Source organism: Microcaecilia unicolor, chromosome 5 (genome assembly GCF_901765095.1).
Source record: "Microcaecilia unicolor chromosome 5, aMicUni1.1, whole genome shotgun sequence".
In the NCBI taxonomy this organism is placed as follows: Eukaryota; Metazoa; Chordata; class Amphibia; order Gymnophiona; family Siphonopidae; genus Microcaecilia; species Microcaecilia unicolor.
This window is the reverse complement of record NC_044035.1, coordinates 270,469,696-270,489,569: the sequence shown is the minus strand read 5'-3', so window position 1 is coordinate 270,489,569 and position 19,874 is coordinate 270,469,696. Positions and strand designations below refer to the sequence as shown.

At 41.2% G+C, this 19,874-nt stretch overlaps 1 protein-coding gene across 2 annotated transcripts; it reads right to left on the bottom strand.

Moving 5' to 3' along the window:
- Nucleotides 1–789: 789 nt before the first annotated feature.
- On the bottom strand, nucleotides 790–12,007 carry C5H3orf52 (chromosome 5 C3orf52 homolog). Of its 2 annotated transcripts, none has more exons than XM_030204208.1 (6): nucleotides 11,650–12,007; nucleotides 9,585–9,711; nucleotides 7,121–7,278; nucleotides 5,677–5,747; nucleotides 4,818–4,996; nucleotides 790–898 (listed from the first exon to the last, which is right to left on the bottom strand). In XM_030204208.1, the coding sequence occupies exons 1-6, from the start codon at nucleotides 11,779–11,781 to the stop codon at nucleotides 891–893; spliced, it is 675 nt and encodes a 224-aa protein (XP_030060068.1). In that variant the 5' UTR covers nucleotides 11,782–12,007; the 3' UTR covers nucleotides 790–890. The 2 variants fall into 2 exon arrangements, with proteins under 2 accessions (XP_030060068.1, XP_030060067.1); XM_030204207.1 differs by having other exon boundaries at nucleotides 9,585–9,714; nucleotides 11,650–12,005.
- Between the last annotated feature and the right edge of the window lie 7,867 nt (nucleotides 12,008–19,874).

Below are 19,874 nucleotides of genomic sequence, written 5' to 3'. Positions count from 1 at the left end.
GGGGCGGAGCGCCCCCACCACGTCGCCGTCGCGCGTTGCTGAACTTGGGAGGGAGAGTGGTGCTCGGGCGGTCAGGGCGGGGCTACCAGAGGCGCGCTGCGCGGGGCCCCCCTGAGCGCGAGGCCCTATGCGGCCGCCTCGGTCGCCTCGCCTTAAGACCGGCCCTGAGTGTAGAGCACGAGTGGCTGGTGCAAGTGGACCTGAGCTGTGCTAGGGATAGACCCTCTAAGTGGCTGTGGGGTGACCCCAGGCGGGTGGCTAGGCATTTTGTGACAGACGGGTTAAGGGAAGAATGAAGTCATGGACAGAGAGGAGGACAAGTTAACTTAGCTAAAGAAAAAGCGGAGAGACAAAATGGCTTGGCAGTAGGGCTTTGGAGTTGAGGTCAGAGTCGGAAGCAATTTTGGTTGCAGTCAGAGTTGGTAAAAATGTACCAACTCTGACTGCAGCTTCAAAATAAAAAAATTGTTATCATTTTATACTTTGTGTGTGTGTGTATCAGTACTTTAGATTCAGTGCGACCTCTCAGCGCCACCCCTTGACACAGCGCCATCTTCAATTCCTGTGCCGGAAGTTATCATCTTTGCTGATGGTATACGTTGTGTTATTTTATCACAAGTTGGGTTATTTTACTTGCGGGGATGGGCAGAAGGAAGGAGATATTTGTGGGGACGGAGGAGATTCCAGCAGGGAGGGGTGAAATTTCTGTCCCCATGCAACTCTCTAATTCGGATTCTGGATGTTCAAAGTCAGATTTGGACGTCATACCAACAATTTGACCAAAGATGCCTAAACCTTTGTACACAACCATAAGTACAGTCATATATAAAAATTACTTTATTTTTAAAATGGTTGAAAAACAAATCTGTCTTCATCTTCTTTTTTTCTCTTCATAAAGCTGCAATAAAAATTCAGTAATAAAATGGTTAGGGTTTTTATTAGGGCTGCATTTCTATAACAATTTTTAATGCGATTAATCGCAAGACTATAATTTTTAATTGAGTCAAAAGGCAGGGCATAGCAAGCAGTCCATGGGGGGGCACAGGGGTGGACTGGGGGGGCACACATTTTCCTCCTACTCCTCCATTGGGTATCATACCTTTGCAGGTGGGGGTGCCGAAACCCTACCATTTGAAGGAATACACTGGCAAAGTGGCCCCCTTCCTCCTTGTACTGCATCAGGATCGAGGAAGTCAGTGGGGTGCCTCCAGCTGCCACTTCCCCGAGCATGCTCAGTTCATGCATGAACTTGGGGAGTTGAAGCGTTGGTGACTGGAGGCATGCCACTGACTTCTTCGCTTCTGAGGAAGTACAGGGAGGAAGAGGTGACTCAGGCAGTGGATTTCTTCAGCTGGCAGGGCTTCAGCTACCCCACCACCCTAATCCAGGTCCACTATCTCTCTCTCTCTCCTCCCTCCTTCTCTCAACCCAACATCTCTCCCTTTCTTTTCTCCCTCCACTGCCCTCCCTCAGGTTCATTATCTCTCTCCCTTTCCTCTCTCCCAGCCCCCTGTCCCATCCTGTTCCTTCCTTCCACCCTCTCCATCTTTCCCAACACCCTCTCCACCCCAGGTCCATTATCTTTCTCTCTCTCCCCTCCCTCCCTCCATCTGAGCCCAACATCTTTCCTCTCTCTTCTCCCTCCATCCTCCTCTCCTTCAGTTTGACTTCTCCCACCATCTGTTCCTCCCCGTTTAGCCTGTCCACAGTTCTCTCTCAATTTCCCCTTCCCTCCCCACAAGGTCCAGCATCTCTCATCCCACTCCTTTCATGGCTCTCTCAAAACCCCCTCCCTCTATGGCTCTCTAAAGCTCTCTTCCCCCTTGTATCCGCCTGCATCTTGCTCTCCCTCCCCCCCCTGCATCCGCAGAGGTCTTTGGCCTCCCCTCCCTTCCCAGACCTAACCGTAGGTGTCCCTCTCCCTCCACACCCGGAGAAGTCTTTGGCCTCCCTCTGCAGGTCTCCCCCTCTCTCTTCCCTCCCCTAATGGAACTAACCGTGGGTCTCCCCCTCCTGGAACTGACCACGGATCTCACTCTCCCTCCTCCTCCCCCACCCCCTCCCGGAACTGACCACGAGTCTCCTCCCTTCTCCCATCCCAAACTTGACAGGTCTCCCTCTCTACTTTCTCCTGCCTCTCTCTTCCCTCCTCCTCTCCCCCCCCCTCACCCGCAGAAATCTTCGGCCTTCCCTGCTCTTCCCTCCCAGACCTGACCACAAGTTTTCCTCTCCCTTCTCCCCTCCCCCTGCACCACCTTTGGAAACCACAAGTCTTTGACCCTTCAGGCCAGCGTCAGTTATATGGAAAGGCACCTGAGGCCTGCACCGGGCCTTTCCCTCTGACCCAGCTGCTCCTTCTGCAAACAGGAAGTTGTGTCAGAAGAGACAGGCTCGGTCAGAGGGAAAGGCCTGGTAAATCTTGATTTTTAAATGCCAACATATACTACTACTACTTAACATACTTAACTACATGTATAAATCTCAAAAATATGCTTATGGCAATGAGGACAAAAAAATAAACATGCATTCCCAATTTCAGAAGAGGAATGCATGTCTGTGTCTAAAAATATTGACATTGGGATTTACAGCTGCTTGCTGGGACGTCCAGGTTTCAGAAAAGTGCTTGTTTGGTGTAGCACTCCATTACAGATTGCCCCCTTAATCCCCTAGTATTTCTTGTCCCTCCAATGCTGGCTAAGGAGAGTGGACTCTGTGACAGTGTCGGAAAATATAGACACATATGTTTCTAAATGGCTAACATGCACGTTGTATGGGCCAGCACATAAATGTGTATTTTGTTGGGTTGTGCTTGTTGAAATTTAAGATGTTTATTTTTCTAAAATGGATGCTCCTGCCACACGTAACCGGCGTATAAACATCCATTTCACCATGTATCTTACAACAGGCTCTACCTCAGCAGATACTGTTCTAAAATACTAGCGGACCTTGAGACGTCCCAACCTGGATGTCTCAATTCAATTTGCACATCATTTCTAAAAAGTTGCTGCTTGTGTGATGGAAAGACGTATATACTATTGCAACTTCATTTACGCTAATTGGTTACGGCAAAAAAAAAGTTGAATTTAGGTCAAATGGTCCTGGGTGACAGAGTCACTATTACACTGGAGCCAGGGATTAGGCTTTTGCAGCCCTACAGTTTATAAATGAGTGACAGAAGTATGAACCAGTGGCTCTGGAGAATTTGACTAGGTAGTCAAAAATTTGACATAGACTATGACCTTTCTATTCCATTGTAATTAGTACAATTTGTAATTTTGCATTTAAGGGGCCCTTTTACTAAGCCATGTAGGTGCCTATGAGGCATATTTTCAAAGCACTTTGGGAGGCTAAGTTCCATAGGTTTCTATGGAACTTTGGGAGGCTAAGTGCTTTGAAAATGAGCCTCTATGTGCGCCCGAGTGTCAGTTTTGAGTTAGCGCTCGGCTACAGCATAGTCCTTCCAGTAATTTCATTTTTGATGTGCGTTCAATACGTGCGCCGGAAAATATTTTTATTTACTGGCGTACAGGCGGTAATTGGCATTTTACATGCCTAGACTGTTACCACCCGGTTACCGCATGAGGCCATACTGCTAGGTCAATAGCTGGCGGTAAGATCTCAGACCCAAAATGGACGTGCAACAATTTTCATTTTGCCGCTCATCAATTTTCGGCAAAAATTTTAAAAAGGCATTTTTTACAGATGCACTGAAAAATAATTCTGCGCGCGCCCGAAACACGTGTCTACACTACCGCAGGCCATTTTTCAGTGCACCTTAGTAAAAGGGCCCCACAGTGATCTATAGTTCCTTTAGTTATTACAATATAATGGACAACTTTGGACAAGTTCCTGGAGGAAAAGTCTATAGTATGCTATTGAGACAAACATGGAGAAAGCCCCTGCTTGCCCTGGGATTGGTAGCATGGAGTTTCTGCTAGGTACTTGTGATATGGATTGGTCATCGTTGGAAGCAGGATACTGGGCTAGATGGACCACTGGTCTGACCCAGTATGGCTGTTCTTATGTAATGCCAACCACTAAAGGGGGATACATTTAGTAATAGGGAGGATAATTTTCAAAAGCATTTCCATGGGGAAAAGAGTGCTGTATTTGCAAAAAGAGGATTTTATAAAATTGCCACCCAATATACAGGCATGAGCCAGAACGGAGGCATTCTCAAGGGCAGGAATGGGGAAGGATTTGCACTGAGGCACATACTTAAGTAAATTCAGTGATGTGTGAACTAAGCCTCAAAATTAAAGCAGACATAGCTGTGCCCACATAGTTTCTCTGGGGTAATTTTTCAAAGTGGAAGCACATACATACTTTTACTTTGGAAATTCAGCCAAGTCTGCACAGCGAAAACTCATGTATATACTTTTAATATGTGTGTGCAGTTATTAAAATTACCCCTATAAAGACATCAACAGGACTAAAATGTGAATTTACATTTTGTCCCTATAGATTTTGGTTGAAACTATTTTCTTTGCTCTTTGTGGTCTTTTACTTGGGATATTCTCCTGTAGTTTATATTGGGCAGCTAGAAAATTTCATTCCAAGTTTGGGGGGTGGGGGTGGGTCTGTATTATTATTTGGGAGCAAACAGTCACTGTGGTCTATCCTGTCACACCCTTTTGATTTGGATTAACTGTTAATAAATAGAGCCCTTCCACCCCACACTTTGGAATTCCCAAGACATAGGCAAGATCATATTTTCATGTTACATTTTAGGACTTTTCACAGGAAGTCAGAATCCTCTGAAACGCATGGATTTGATGCCTTTTATACTAGACAACATGCATGCAGAACATACTTACAAGACAGCGTCATGGAGGATGCATCAAGCATCACTGATTTGCACTCAGATTCTTCTTGGTCATAGATATCTTGACGCAAAACCCCACTCACAAACTCTTCACTCATGGTGTACTTCAGGAAGCTGCCTTCTGTGGGCACTGAAAACTCTAATGTATAAGAGGCAGTGGTATTCTCTTCACTGAAAGAAACAGCCAGAAACAGTGTCATCATTAAAAGCACAGCTAGGTCATTTTCTTCCTTCTGTATGATCACATTTCTTAACTGCATAGAGAATATTAAAATTGCTACCAAAAACTGCATCTGTAGAAATGGGCCCTCTGTGTCCACAAAGAGGAATGTTCTGGAGTCACTTCTCCTAACCTGGCCTTCTAGCAGTATGACGTAATAGAGGGCAGACTTGCCTCTCAGTTACCGGACAAGAGGAGTCCCTTCTTAATTTTGGAGGGGAAATATAAAGGACCCTGTAATCAGGAGCCTGGGGTCTTCTTCCTGTAGAGCAAGGGTATTCAATCTTTTTCAATAGAGGCTCAACTAGAAAGCACAAGAAACTGTGACTTTTATTTCATTGCTCCAGCATTATGGAATTTGTTAGAGGTTTGAGAAGAATTGTCTTTAAAGCACTTTGAAATGGCAGTAAAAATATAGCTTTTTCACCAGGCATACAACTCCTGATTCCACCTGACTGGCTTGAACTGAGTGCCTTCCCTGATGCTTACCTCATCCCTTGATGTAGTGTAAGTGCTTACTTTCCTGCCCGATGATTGTAGTTCTTTTAGTCTGTAAACCGTTTTGCCCTGCAAAGTCAGTTTAAGTGGTACAGTAAATGCGAAATAAAGATGTCATGCTATCGACTCTTACCTGAAAGAAATCACATCAGCAGATATGAAATAGTGTCTCAGGGCTGGGGAGGATTTGTAAACCTCTGTAATCTGACAAGAAAAAGTAAAGATTTAAATGTTCCCTTCATGATGAAACATGAAGTTTTAGTAATCCATTTCTGTACTGAGCAAAGAAAATGGTCACTCACTGCCATCACTTTCTATTTAATCTAATCTCAATCTCTGTTTTTATCAACCACTTACTCCCTACAAAGGTCCAAAGTGGCTAACATGAAAATCATATAAAAACAACAATCACACTCATGAAACATATATAGCTCAGAATTCCATTACTAATCGTTAATAACACAAACATATTTTGAAACAAATGTTTTTTTTTTTAATATATTCAAAAAGAAATTTAAGACAAATTGTGTTTCAGAAAGTGAAGCAGATTATTCCAAAGTTGCACAGTATAAAAAATAAAGGATGTTTCCAAATCAGATGCCCTTGAAAGAAGGAAAGTTACGTATTTGATATTTCACGTTATGCATATATACAGCTTTCCTCCCCTAAAGGGAGGATCCAAAATGATTTAGATCAAAAGATATCAAATGCAGCATAGAGCCTCTCTAAAATAGTCTAAAATATTCTTTTGGGGGTTTTTGGTTTTTTTTCAGAAGGATGGCCTTTTTAGCATTTTTCTGACTGTTGACAGCTTGCATTTTCCTGAGACGTTAACCTGGTAAGTACTTCCATAACTCAATGGGTAAAGGCCTTCGGTTAGAAATCTTCCCTTTCTGTTAAGGCAGACTGATAAGTGATCTATTAGTGTCAGCTTGCTATTTTTGTCTCATTATCGAAGTGGTACAGTTTGGATAACTCTTCCCATCTATATTAGGATTTCAGGAATTTGTCTTTGAATCTGCAGAGGAAAGACTTTTGTTTATGTTCAGTTCATGTTAGAAACTCATTCATTCATGGGGATCAGTGACTATGCTTTGGATGGAATAATAGATAAAAATGTATGTGCTTGATATGGGAGTTAGATCCTTGTTGGATTTCATCATGGCACCAGATGGATTTATGATTGTTTATTGAAGAGAAAGATTCATCAGCCTTTTCTCCAGTGGTCACTGCATAATCTCATTAATGTGTGGACTTTTTATGGGTTAACATCTCCTTCCTGCTGAATCATGTTTTTTCCATGTAAAGATCTCTTTTGGAGAACTAATTCTTTCACAAATTTACACTATGATAAAATTTGTTGGTATGATTCATGGATGATTATTTGGAAGAATACATTTTTGATGGTGAATTAATAGAATTTTTTTGTATTGTATATACCTGCATGCTTGTTACCATCTTCATTGTTTTTGTGCTGTACAGTGTTGCTGGTATCTGAGCCCATGTTTTTGCTGTGAGCCCTCAATTAATACAATCTATTAGTATTGGAAACTAGCAACAGTGACATTGGTTCTTACCCGTTTTTTTATTTTGTCAGACACTGAGTTATTTTCCTCTGGTTCAGATAAGAGCATTTTGGAATGGATACATGGATTAATTACTCTTATTGTTCCCGTATAATTTTGATTGAATGGTGAATCAAGGTTTAATGTTTCATCTTCATCTATGTAAACCACTGGGGGAAAAAAAGGAAGAGAGGTCCATTAGTGGGACAGCAGGTTAATTCCTAGGCTAGATTTTTCTCTTCAATGCTTTTGAAGCATTACCCTGCTTAGTTCCGGAGACCTGCTAAAAGCCTCCTGTGCCTTATATTATCAGTCTTGTCTACAGTGCACTCTCCCCCTCCCTACTCTTTCTTATCCTATCATAATATGTTGTTCTTTTTACTTTATTTACATTCCTCTTGTGTTTGCTCAATTTTTGTTTTTTTACTGTATATTCCCTCTCTTATATCGTAAACCGTGTGTCTGTCTCTCTCTCTCTCTCTCTCTCTCTTATATATATATATATATCTGCTTTGATAGATGGTATATCAAATAAAGCTGAAATGTGAAATTTGAATTGTGGGTACCCATAGATAATCAAACATGGGGAGGAGCTTCCCCCTTTCCTTAACCCTGCGGGATCTTTCCCTCTCCCAAGACCTCCATCACTGTCCTAAAGGACAAAGTTGGCACAGCACTTGTTCAGCATCTTTCCAAGGAAACTTCAGTGCCAGGCCTTCCGCCTTAACCAATATTTAAATTATCCCAGACACTTGATATCAAATCACTTTTACACATAATATATGTTCTCACAGTGTACCCATTTATAAATCCTTCATATTAAGTAAACGGGGATCTTCAGAATTTTTAACAGCATAGACATCCAGAAAATCATTTTTCAAAAATACTGATGGTGCTGTTCACCTCGTCACAGATCAACCCGCTATCCTCCTAATTTTTCAATTTTTACTGTTTTTCAATATTTTCTTAAATGGTATTCTTCTTAGATATTTTCAATCTCCAAAATATATAATATATTATAACTTAGCTTTTAAGCAGCAGTATTTCTCCAGATTCAAACCTCTGCTGACATGGCCAGGTTTTGAAATTCTTCTTCAAGGAAGAGGTTTGCGTCTCAAACTCTGCTTCTACATATAAACAAAATGGCTGCAGAGTTTGAGACGCAAACCTCTTCCTTGAAGAAGAATTTCAAAACCTGGCCATGTCAGCAGAGGTTTGAATCTGGAGAAATACTGCTGCTTAAAAGCTAAGTTATAATATATTATATATTTTGGAGATTGAAAATATCTAAGAAGAATACCATTTAAGAAAATATTGAAAAACAGTAAAAATTGAAAAATTAGGAGGAAAGCGGGTTGATCTGTGACGAGGTGAACAGCACCATCGGTATTTTTGAAAAATGATTTTCTGGATGGTCTATGCTGTTGAAAATTCTGAAGATCCCCGTTTACTCAATATGAAGGATTTATAAATGGGTACACTGTGAGAACATTGATTATGTGTAAAAGTGATTTGATATCAAGTGTCTGGGATAATTTAAATATTGGTTATTGTTTAAATCCCCACACAAACATTATATGGTCCCTTTAAATTAGATAGGCCTTCAGCCTTGGCATGGTGAGATGCTCTGCGGCACTCTGCCTCTCACACAGGCTCCCTATCACCATGAAAATTTGCAGTTGGGGCAGAGTACCTCAGAACTTGCAAGCCCACGCTGAATTTTCTTTGCGGAAATGCTTTAGCAGGGTCAGATCTAGCCGCATTACAGGATAGAAAGTACACAAGTGACAAGCTCTGATTGAGGCACAGCAGTGATAGTGATGCTTAAGTGCAAATTAAAATGTGGTGCAAGAGTCAGCTGAATATGTGTGGCAAAATATGCCACGTAATTCACCATTATTTTCAAGCCAGTGGAAGGCACAGTTTATTAGTAGTGGTAAGGAATCAATTGGAATGGAATACCTTAATCAACTAATGGTCATCACAGTAATCAAAGCTAAAATTCATCTCACAAATGCTAAAAGGAATGAGAACAAAAGGGAAGGGTGAAGCTTATTAGAAAGAGGCAGCAGTTATTGATATATATTGATCTAGAGGATGGAAACAAACTGTAGAAGCTTAGAACATAAAAATAATCATACTGGGTTAGACCAATGGTCCATCTAACCCAGTATCCTGCTTCCAACAGTGGCCAATCCAGGTCACAAGTACCTGGCAGAAACCCAAATAGTAGCAACATTCCACGCTACCAATCCTGGGGCAAGCAGTGGTTTCCCCATGTCTGTCTCAATAGCAGACTATGGTCCTTTCCTCCAGGAACTTGTACAAATCTTTTTTAAATCCAGCTACACTAACATATAAAAAGAATTCCTCCCTGGCCCCTAGAAATTGCTTCACTGATGGCATGAATTGAAGGAGACAATTTATCTACTGTATGTTTAGTGCATAAAACAAATCAAAATTGAACAGTACATACCTGAATACAGAACTAAGCTAATCGTTGTTATTATGATAATAAATAAAAAAATGGATACTATGACCATCCACAGCTGGCACTTCCAGACAACAGTTTGCATGCACGAGTCTTTCCATGTCATTTTCTTCTTCTTTCAAAATAAAAGAGAACAGTTTATTGTTTGAGCAGGTTTTTTTTAGAGTCTGGAATTCATATCAGTCAGAACTAGGGTGGGATATATGGATATGAGCCTTCACTCCCAACTGCTCTGGGATTTATCCCCTCCCAACTTACTCCCAACCATCACCCCCATGGTCTCCAGCATCTCTCTCCTTCCCTCTCTCTCAACCCTTCCCTTTTACTCCCCCTGTCTGGGGTGTCCAGCATCCCACCCACTCCATATCTCCAGCATTTCTCTCCTTCCCTCCCTCTCAACCCTCATGGTATCCAAGATCTCTCTCCTTCCCTCCCCCTCAACCCCCAATATTCCCAGCATCTCTCTACTCCCCTCCTCTCTTCAACATTTCTCTCCTTCCCTCTCCTTTCAGCATCTGTCTCCTTCACTTCTCCCCCTCCCCCACTTGTGATGTCCAAATTGTACCCCCATAGTCTCCAGCATCTCTCTCATTCCCTTCTCCCCCCCCCCTCGCCTGTGGTTTCCAGCATTCCATGAACCCCATGGTCTCCAGCATCTCTCTCCTCCCTTGCCCTCCCCCTCCTCTCTTCAGCATCTGTCTCCTTCCCTTCCCCTTCTGCCTGTGCTGTCTATTACTCAATCCCCCTGTGATGTTCTACACAGAAATGGAGTAGTAGCCTGGTGGGTAGAGCATAGGCCTTGACATCCAGAGGTGCCTGGTTTAAATTCCATTGCTGCTCTTTGTGATCTTGGGCAAGTCACTTAACCTTCCATTGCCTCAGGTACAAAAAAAATTAGATTGTGAGCCCTCCAAGGACAACAAAATACCCCGTGTATTTTGAGCTATTACTGAAAAAGGTGTGAACAAAATCCAAATAAATAAATAAATAATAAAATAAACATTGTACCACCTTCATGGCCTCCAGGATCTCTCTCCTTTCCTCCCTCTCAACTCCCCATGGTCTTCAGCATCTCTCCCTTCTCTTCCTTTCCTCTCTTCAGCATCTCTATCCTTCTCCCCCCTCTGCCTGTGGTGTCCATCATTCATCCCACCCCTCATCTTGAGCATTTCTCTTCTTCCCTGCTATGTCCACGATATATTTATTCTCTTACCATGCTTTCCTGGGTGGGCAACTTTATAAGCTACATTGGAAACATCGCATGGCCGACCCAATGCAGGGCCTTCAGATGCTTAAGGCCAGACGGCTCCCTCCCCCTTCAAACTTCCTGTTTTGGAGGGGGCAGAAGCCAGACAGACAGCCTTGAGTATGCACAGGTGCAAGGTAAGAGAAGCAAAATAAGAGAAAAAAGGCCTCATGGGGAGAGAGGAAAGGTAGCAAACGTTTGGCAGGGGGGGGGGGGGGTGCCATGGCACCTGTGGCTCCCCCTTTTCAGGGGCCTGCTGTGACTGGAATCATCCTTCTGTTTCACTCTGCTCCTTTTCATTTCAGGGTGTCTGAAACAGGAAGTGAAGGCAATGCCCTTGTGTATAGAAAGTTTACTGTCGGCCAGAGAAATCAAAGGCCCTAGTTATAAAAATGTTTCTTTTATGGACCTGGGCGAAACCCATTTAGGGCTCCCTTACTCAAACTGTCCAAATCAATCAGTTGGACTGAACTGGTTGGTTCAACTCTCTGAAGTCCTCTTGATACACATGAAAGCTCTGAATCAGGCCATATTCTAATTCCAGTGTGAATTGTTCCAGATGCACAGAATTACATATTTATTGAGTGCTAAGATTTTTTTCATGTTACAACCCGGTTTTCTGTCCTCCACAGGCCTTATCTTATGAACTATTTCACTGCTGTAATGACAAAGCTGTTGATACATTTAACTGATCTTTCAATAGATGTTTTGTGGAATAAAGTTCTTTTTTGATGGTGTGGTATTACTAGAGATTTTTCTATTACATACTCAGTACAGGAAATACAATTTCTTACAGAGTCTTACCTCCTCAGTAGGAGCGGCTGTGGTATCGAGCAAAGGCTCACTGACAACAATCTCAACATCTGATCTCTCTCTGTTTTGTTCTCTCAGCTCCATGGTCTCCCATCCGTCTGTGCTGGGCTTTTCTTCCACCATTACACAACCCAACAGCAAACTCTTCTCTGAAGCCTTATTTGAAAATTGTCTCTAGGTGGTACTCTTATTGACTGTGGAATTAACTTTTGAGTAGGAAAAGGCAGCACTGTTTCCTGATATTTTGCATTCAATGTATCCTCAGCCTTTGGTTTAACATACTGATACAATGCCTCCCTTACAATGCTGACGTTTGTAGGTAGGACAGAGTTTCTGTAAAAGGAGTGGCTGGCACAGCTTGCAGGCTGCTAATCAAGTCTAATCAGGTTGGGAAAAAAAGTGTAAGATGTTTAAAAACTTCTAATACTCCTGCTGAGCAAATAGGAGGCCATGGTTACTGATTCACCCTGAAACATGACACAACCTCCCTGGAAGTTCCTGTCTGGCTGCTTTCCACATATCAATGCAAGAGCTTCCAGTGAGTGGGTGCAGACTTTATTTGCATTCTTTTTGTAATGAATAAGAAGCTCTTGTATGTATGTATGTTAAGATCTTTAGATAAGTAAAATATATATTCTTGTAAATGTAACTCTTCACTTTACAGGAAAACTTGCATACATACAGTACATAAGCATTGCCTAGTAATGGACAGAGCGAAGGTCCATAAAGCCCAGTATCCTATTTCCAACAGTAGCTAACCCAGGTCATCAGAACCTAGCAGGATCCCAAAAGAGTAAAATAGATTTCATTCAGCTTATCCCAGGAAGAAGCAGTGGATTTTCCCCCAAGTTCATCTTAATAAATTTTATTTTATTTTTTATTATTATTTCAAATATAATTGATAAACAATCTTTATGAAGCCTAAGCTTGTAGAGAAAAGTATAAAGTACAGGCATAATAATATGAAGAACAAAACTAATAAGCAAAAAAATTATTAATATGTAAATATACTCAAGTCCTCATTTTGAATCCAAGATTACCAATAGTGAAGAAAGGAACAAAGAAAAACATTTTTCTAAGGAATTTAGAAACCTGTCTAGCATTGAAGTGACATTATTTAACAAGCTCTAATAAATGGCAATAATCATTAACATTCTCTCAACCCCTAAGAGCGTTTGGTTACAAGGAATTCTGTAAGCTGAAATGGCTCAAAAAAACCCAAAACATTTAACTGACTGGAATCTGACTATGCATTTACAAAGGTATTGAAGATGAAAAGTAGCCCCAATCTGAAGCACTCTGGGCTTAAGCAGCAAAAACTGCCTGGGCCTTTTTTGAGTTTCTTTAGTAAAATCTGGGAATATTATTAATTTAAGACCTAGAAATTTTTTATCTTTATTTTTAAAGAACATTTTCATAATCCAAACTTTATCCAAAGTTAACGCAACAGTTGCTAATAAAGTAGAAGAAGTAACCATGCCCATATCAGAGGATTCTAGAATAGCTGAAACATCTAAAGGAGATTCAGCTTGGTTAATAGATCTTAATAAATTTTATGGACTTTTCTTTCAGGAACTTGTCCAAACCTTTTTTTAAACCCTGCTATGCTAACCACTGTTTTCATATTCTTTGGCAACAAAAGCCAGAGCTTAACTATATATACACTGAATGAAGAATTGTTTTCTCTGATTTGTTCTAAATATACTATCTCGTAACTTCATTAATACCCCTTTCTCCTGCCAATGTACCTCAGACCAAGTCTTGTTCTCAGAGAGGGGGAAAATGCAAAAAAAAAAAAAAACATTGACCATGTTTTGATGGGCTTTCTTCAATCCAAAGGAAAATTATTGATTAGTTGAAACAATTATATTTGAGATTCAGAGAAATGTTACACAATTCTCTAAAGTGCATTACAGATATTAGTAAATAAGAGTAATACTAAAATAAATTTGTTCAAAGTGATGTTTATTGCACTTGAGGTATTTATTTTAAAATCTTGAAACAATTTTGTAATCCTAAATTAAGAATATTTAGAATTTGTTAAAAAATATCTTTAAAACTTCTAAAAACCTTTAAAATCAATTAAAAACTGTTAAAATATGTTAAAAACTGGATCCAGTGTGATAAGTTAAAAAAAATTATATTCTTACAGTAACAACCATTTAACAGGACAGATAAGTGAATAAAAAGAACACATCCCATCATCTACCTCAATAAAAGAATAGACTGTACACACAGATACTCTAATGTAGAATAACAGGGTGACAAACTTACCTGGAAAGGTGACCATCATGGGTACCTGTGAAAGAAGAAACAATTTTGAAAAAAGTGTAAAATTCTGGGCACAATTGATAGTACATTCAAATTTCAGAAAAGAAAATACTTATCTGTTAGTTCATCTTTGTGTATAAAAAGAAGTGTCCTGTTTGAAGAAAGTATTAAATGATTGTTACTGTAAGAATAGAATTTTTCAACTTAATACACTGGATCCAGTTTTTAACAGCTGATTTTAAAGAGCATCCAGTCTCTTAAGAGACATTTCTAGATATTTGGGACAAATGAAAAAGAAGCAAGATTATATAGATCAGCAAAAGAGAGATCGAGAAGAATATCGGGATAAGTACCCATTAAGAAAGAAGTGAAGCTCACAGTTACAGAAAAAATAGAAATGTTCCATCACAAAAGTCATTTCCATGATCTGTAATACTTGTCAACAATATGGCATGTAGCAAGAAATTGCCAAAGTGAAAGAAGATATAGAAACCAGAACAGACCTAGAATATCTAGAGAAGAAGAGAAATTGAGACCCAGTATTAGAACAGAGTCTGTAACAACTGGAAAAGCATTACAGAAAACTGATAAAACTAATAAAACAACAAAGATGTGATACACAAAACAGTCTGTTTGCAAAACTTTGAAATGAAAAGGTAGAAGAAAAACAGAGAAATTTTTAAGGAAAAAACAACTGGACAGAATCCAGTTATGACCTTAAACATCAATGGACTGAATACATCATGTAGTGTTGATACAGATCAGCTGTCTTAACTTTACTAGCAAGCGTCTATTACAAAAATGTTGAAAATCCAGGAAAATTGAAGGATACGGGTTGATTAAACTACTGGCTGTTAATGGAGCTCATTTACCTGTAATAGCATGCATGAAGGCTGAGGTCAAATTTTAAAAGAAAATTATTCTGGAGAGATACATTTTCATCATCAAAGATCATCTTGAGATGAGAAATGCTACTGAAAAAAATACCTCAGGATTTGTGGCATGAATATTCTTAAACACCTGGAAGATCTGTTCCCCCCCAAATTTTAAATTTACGGACAAAATCAAGACCCATGAAGTTAAGAAAATTATGTCAGTGATTCAGGATGTAAAGAAGTATAATAATCATGGTTCCAAAGGAAGGCTTGGATTTGTAAAAACAATTGGAAATGAACATCATGTGATTCCGTCACTGACTGAGAAGATTCTGGTAATCACGGTTTCCAGAGAACCAAATTTGTCAGGTGGCAAATTATCTGGTCAGACCAGAGTGAGGAATAGTACCTGTAAGAATCATGAATACAGCATCTAAGGATATTGTTTTACGTCCAAGAATTATAATAGCTGAATTACAGAAGCCAGCTGAAATCATGTATCCAGAAAATTTACAATTAACTTTTCTGAATCATTACCAAGTGATTTAATAAGGATATTAGCACTGATGAGAAAAATAATGAAGAGATACCACCTGTAAATGTTGGGACAAGTTAACTAAGAAACAGTCCTTACAGCTAAAAAATCTTATTGCTGAAGCATAAACCTGTCTTCTCTATTGACAATAATGATATTGGGTCTACATCTTTAGTAACGCATGAAATTGATACAGGTTATGCCACACAAATTAACGGACCCTTTTACAAAAGCGCGCTGAAAAATGGCCTGCAGTAGTGTAGACGCATCTTTTGGGCGTGCCTTTCTACGTTTTATAAATGCCTTTTAAAATTTTTGCCGAAAATGGACGCGGCAAAATGAAAATTGCCATGCGTCCATTTTGGGTCTGAGACCTTACCACCAGCCATTGACCTAGTGGTAAGGTCTCACGCGGTAACCAGGTGGTAATGGTCTACGCGTGTACAATGACAACGCCCAATTACCTCCTGCGCGCCAGAAAATAAAATATTTTCTGGTGTGCCTAGCGGGCGCGCGTCAAAAATGAAATTACCACAAGGGCCATATGGTAGCTGGGTGGTAACTCAAAATTGATGCGCGTTGGGCATGCATAGGCATCTACGCAGCTTAGTAAAAGGGCCCCTAAGTTACCATACAGAAGAGCATCCCCATACATATTTAACAAATTTAAAGAACATGTTTATGGATTGGTAAATAAAGGACTTTTGAGAAAGAGTAATAGTGCTTGGGCATCACCTGCAGTGGTCATAAAGAAGAAGGATGACACATTGTGCTTTTGCTGTGACTACCGCAAACTAAGTTCCATCACAATCAAAGATGTGTTCCCTCTACCTATAATAGATGAGTCCCTAGATTCTCTGGGTCAAGCAAGATGGTTGACATCACTTGATCTCACTTCTTGATGCTTCCAAATGGGAATGCGCCTGAAGATATTAAAAAGACTGCAGTGACAACACCATTTTGATTATTCAAATGGACAAAGATGCCATGCGGACTCTGTAATGCACCAGCAAGTTTTTCAACACTTTATGGAAACAGTACATGGTGACTATATTCCACTACTGCTGCACGTCTTATATTCCGCTAGAACCGATATACTCATATCACCCCTCTTCTCAGGTCACTTCACTGGCTTCCAATCCGATACCGCATTCAGTTCAAGCTCCTCCTTCTTACCTACAAATGTACTCAATCTGCTGCCCCTCACTACCTCTCTACCCTCATCTCCCCTTATGTTCCCACCCGAAACCTCCGTTCACAGGACAAATCCCTCCTCTCAGTACCCTTCTCCACCACTGCCAACTCCAGGCTCCGCCCATTCTGCCTCGCCTCACCCTATGCCTGGAACAACCTTCCTGAGCCCCTACGTCAAGCCCCCTCCCTGCCCATCTTCAAGTCTCTGCTTAAAGCCCACCTCTTCAATGCTGCCTTCGGCACCTAACTCTTAGCTTCAGGATATCTGGACTGCCCCAAATTGACTGCCCCCATCGTATCGTCTACTCACTTGTCCTTTAGATTGTAAGCTCTTTGAGCAGGGCCTGTCCTTTTATGTTAAATTGTACAGCGCTGCGTAATGTTAAGTAGTAGTAGTAGTACTTTTGAGCAACATATTGAAAGATTAGATAAAGTATTTCCTAAACTGAGAGAGAGAGACAGGGCTAAAACTGAAGCCAACCAAATACAAACTAATGTGCAATGAAGTGAGGTTCCTTGGCTACATCGTATGAAAGAGAGGTATTTTGACGGATCTGGAAAAAAAACAGAGTGCTAGAAGAATGGAAAATTCCAACAACTAAGAAAGAAGTATGAAGCTTCCTAGGTTTTGCAAGTTTTTATAGATGTTTCATTGCTAACTTTGCACATATCACCACACTTTTGTACAGATTATCCAGAAAGCTTAAAAAGCAAGAAAAGGAAACATCATTTGAATGGGATGAAAATTGCCAAAAATCATTTGAGGAGTTGAAACAGAAATTGCTACAAGCACCAATCTAATTATTTCCTGATTTTGAAGTTCCATTTATACTGACAGCAAATGTTAGCAATAAAGGGCTTGGTGCAATTTTAAGTCAGATCCAAAATGGGTCAGAAAGAGTTATCACATTTGTCAGCAGAGGATTGAGAAAAATGACAAAACCTGCAGTGCATTTAAATTTGCTTGCACTAAAATGGGCAACAACCAAGGAATTTTGGAAGTATCTCCAATACAAGAAGTTCATTGTACAGGGGGAGGAAGTGACACTTTCCGGGATGGCAGCATAACTGCGAGGCTCCGTAGGGGCAATTGATGTTAAAAGCATCTCCCTTGAATTTCTCTTGATAAAAATTGGCGAACTGGTGCTGGAGTGCTCCCCGAATCCATGCCGCCTAAGAACAGCTTGGAAAGATTCCGATACTTGGTGGAGCAGAGTGAGAAACAAAAGTCAGACCCGGCGGGGCCTGGAGCAAGTGTGAAACAGATGGCGTAGATCCCCTCCAACTCAGAGGACGAAAAGCAGGACGTGGCCCTAGAGGATACTGGAGAGATTACCAAGTCAGATGTGGTGGGCTGGTTCCAAGAACTGAAAGCATGCTTGGTGGGGGTCTGCAAAGATGTGCAGGATATTTTAAAAGATAGAGCTATAATTGGCGACCTAGGCACCCAAGTAAGCAAGGGTGTGCTGGTAAATTTTTAACAGGCTCTTTCTCCGGACGTAGCCAGCTCTGCAGTTGGAAGGGCTAGGGGTGGCCGGGGTGGGGGGGAGCAACACTTGCCTCTCTCTCCTCCCTCCGTGCGGGCACGCTAGGCATACCTTTGCTGGCAGCCAATAAATGGACTGTCACCACTCCCAACGTCTTGCTCTGAGCAGCATGCTGAAACTTCTCACACATGCTGGAGAAGTCCCAGCCTGCTGCTCAGAGCTGGAAACAAGGAGTGAGGAGCAGCAGCAGTCTATTTACTTGGCTGGCATGGCTCAGCATCCCCATCAGCAAAGTAAAAGAGAATTCAGCAGGGGGCCCAAGCCCACATTTTGGGAGCCAGTTGTTAAAGTAGCCATGGAGGGCCCTACTTTAACAACCGGCTCCCAAAATTCTTAAAAACTTAACAACCGGCTCTTGCGAGCCTGCTCCAGCACACCACTGCAAGTAAGTGAGATTGAAGAGGGGTTTGAATCTATTAAGAGTGATATGGGAGTGCTATACAACTCCGTGACTAAAGACAGTTTGGAGATACAGGAGCTGAGAGAGCAGGTGGAAGACCTGGAAAACAGGTCCAGAAGATGTAATTTGCGTTTCAAAGGGATTCCTGAAACTGTGCCTTTTAACACAGCAATTTTGCTCTTACCTGCTGAACTTGTCCGGCAAGGAGAGACAAATGGACTTTCATATTCAGAAGGTTCATAAGGCTCTAGGCCCACTATGTGAAACTGTGCCAAGAGACATTGTAATCTGTTTTGCGGATTACCCTACTAAGAAGTGCATTTTAGCTAAAGCACGACAACAGTCTGAAATTGTTTGGAAAAACTGCAAGATAGGAGTTTACCAGGACTTGGTGTGGTCCACCCTCCAAAAGCGCAGATCTTTCCGGGAGGTTACCCAGTTTCTGCTGACCCAGGGGATTCATTACAGATGGCTTTTTCCCTTTACAGTATGGCTTACTGTGGCGGGAAAATCACGGAAGGTGAAGACACTGGAGGAGGCCTGGTCAGCACTGTGGGCCTTAGGCTGTGAAAAGGTACCGGAACCGGTTAAGTCAGCAGTGGCAATATCAGAACCCAGAACTGATTTGGCTTGGCAGCAAATCATGGGACGTGGGAAGAAACAACTCAAACACGTGACTTGATGGACTCCTTGATATTGGATGGACAACATAGTTACATTTGCTAAGTGAAGAATTTGGAGGTTACAATGTAAGAAAGAAAAAAGAATTTTTTTTTTTTTAGCTTTATGGTTCGTCTTTTCTTTGTGCTCCTCTTCTTTTCTTGCTTTCATCATTTCCTGTCTGATGAGACCCGGCTGATGGAAGCCTGCGGAGCTGGTATAGGCAGCAATAATTGAATCACTGCAGGCGCCAGGGACGTCTATAAGGTACACAAGGGAAGGACGGGGTTCAGTGACCGGGTGGTCAGCTGCTGGGACGCCATGGAGGAGGAGAGATGTTGATGTGGGGTAGGTTAAAAAATCTATAATTTTAAAAATATCTTGGGGGGGGGGGGAGGCCTATGGAGTGCTGTGGAAGGTCCCATCTAAGTTAGCTCTGGGCCCGTCCAAAAATACTGGGTCTGGCTACACCACTGTTCCATTAATCCATACCTATGTATATGTTCAGTAATTTTGTTCTTATAATTGTCTGTACCGTTTTGCCTGGTACTGATGTTAGGCCCACTAGTCTATAATTTCCTGGGTCACCTCTGGAACCCTTTTTAAAAACTAGCATTATGTTGGCCACCCTCCAGTCTTCAAGTACCATGCTTGATTTTAAATATAAGTATACGTTACTAATGATAGATGTTGTGATAATCCTTGTTGATATTTATGATGATCTGGAACCACTT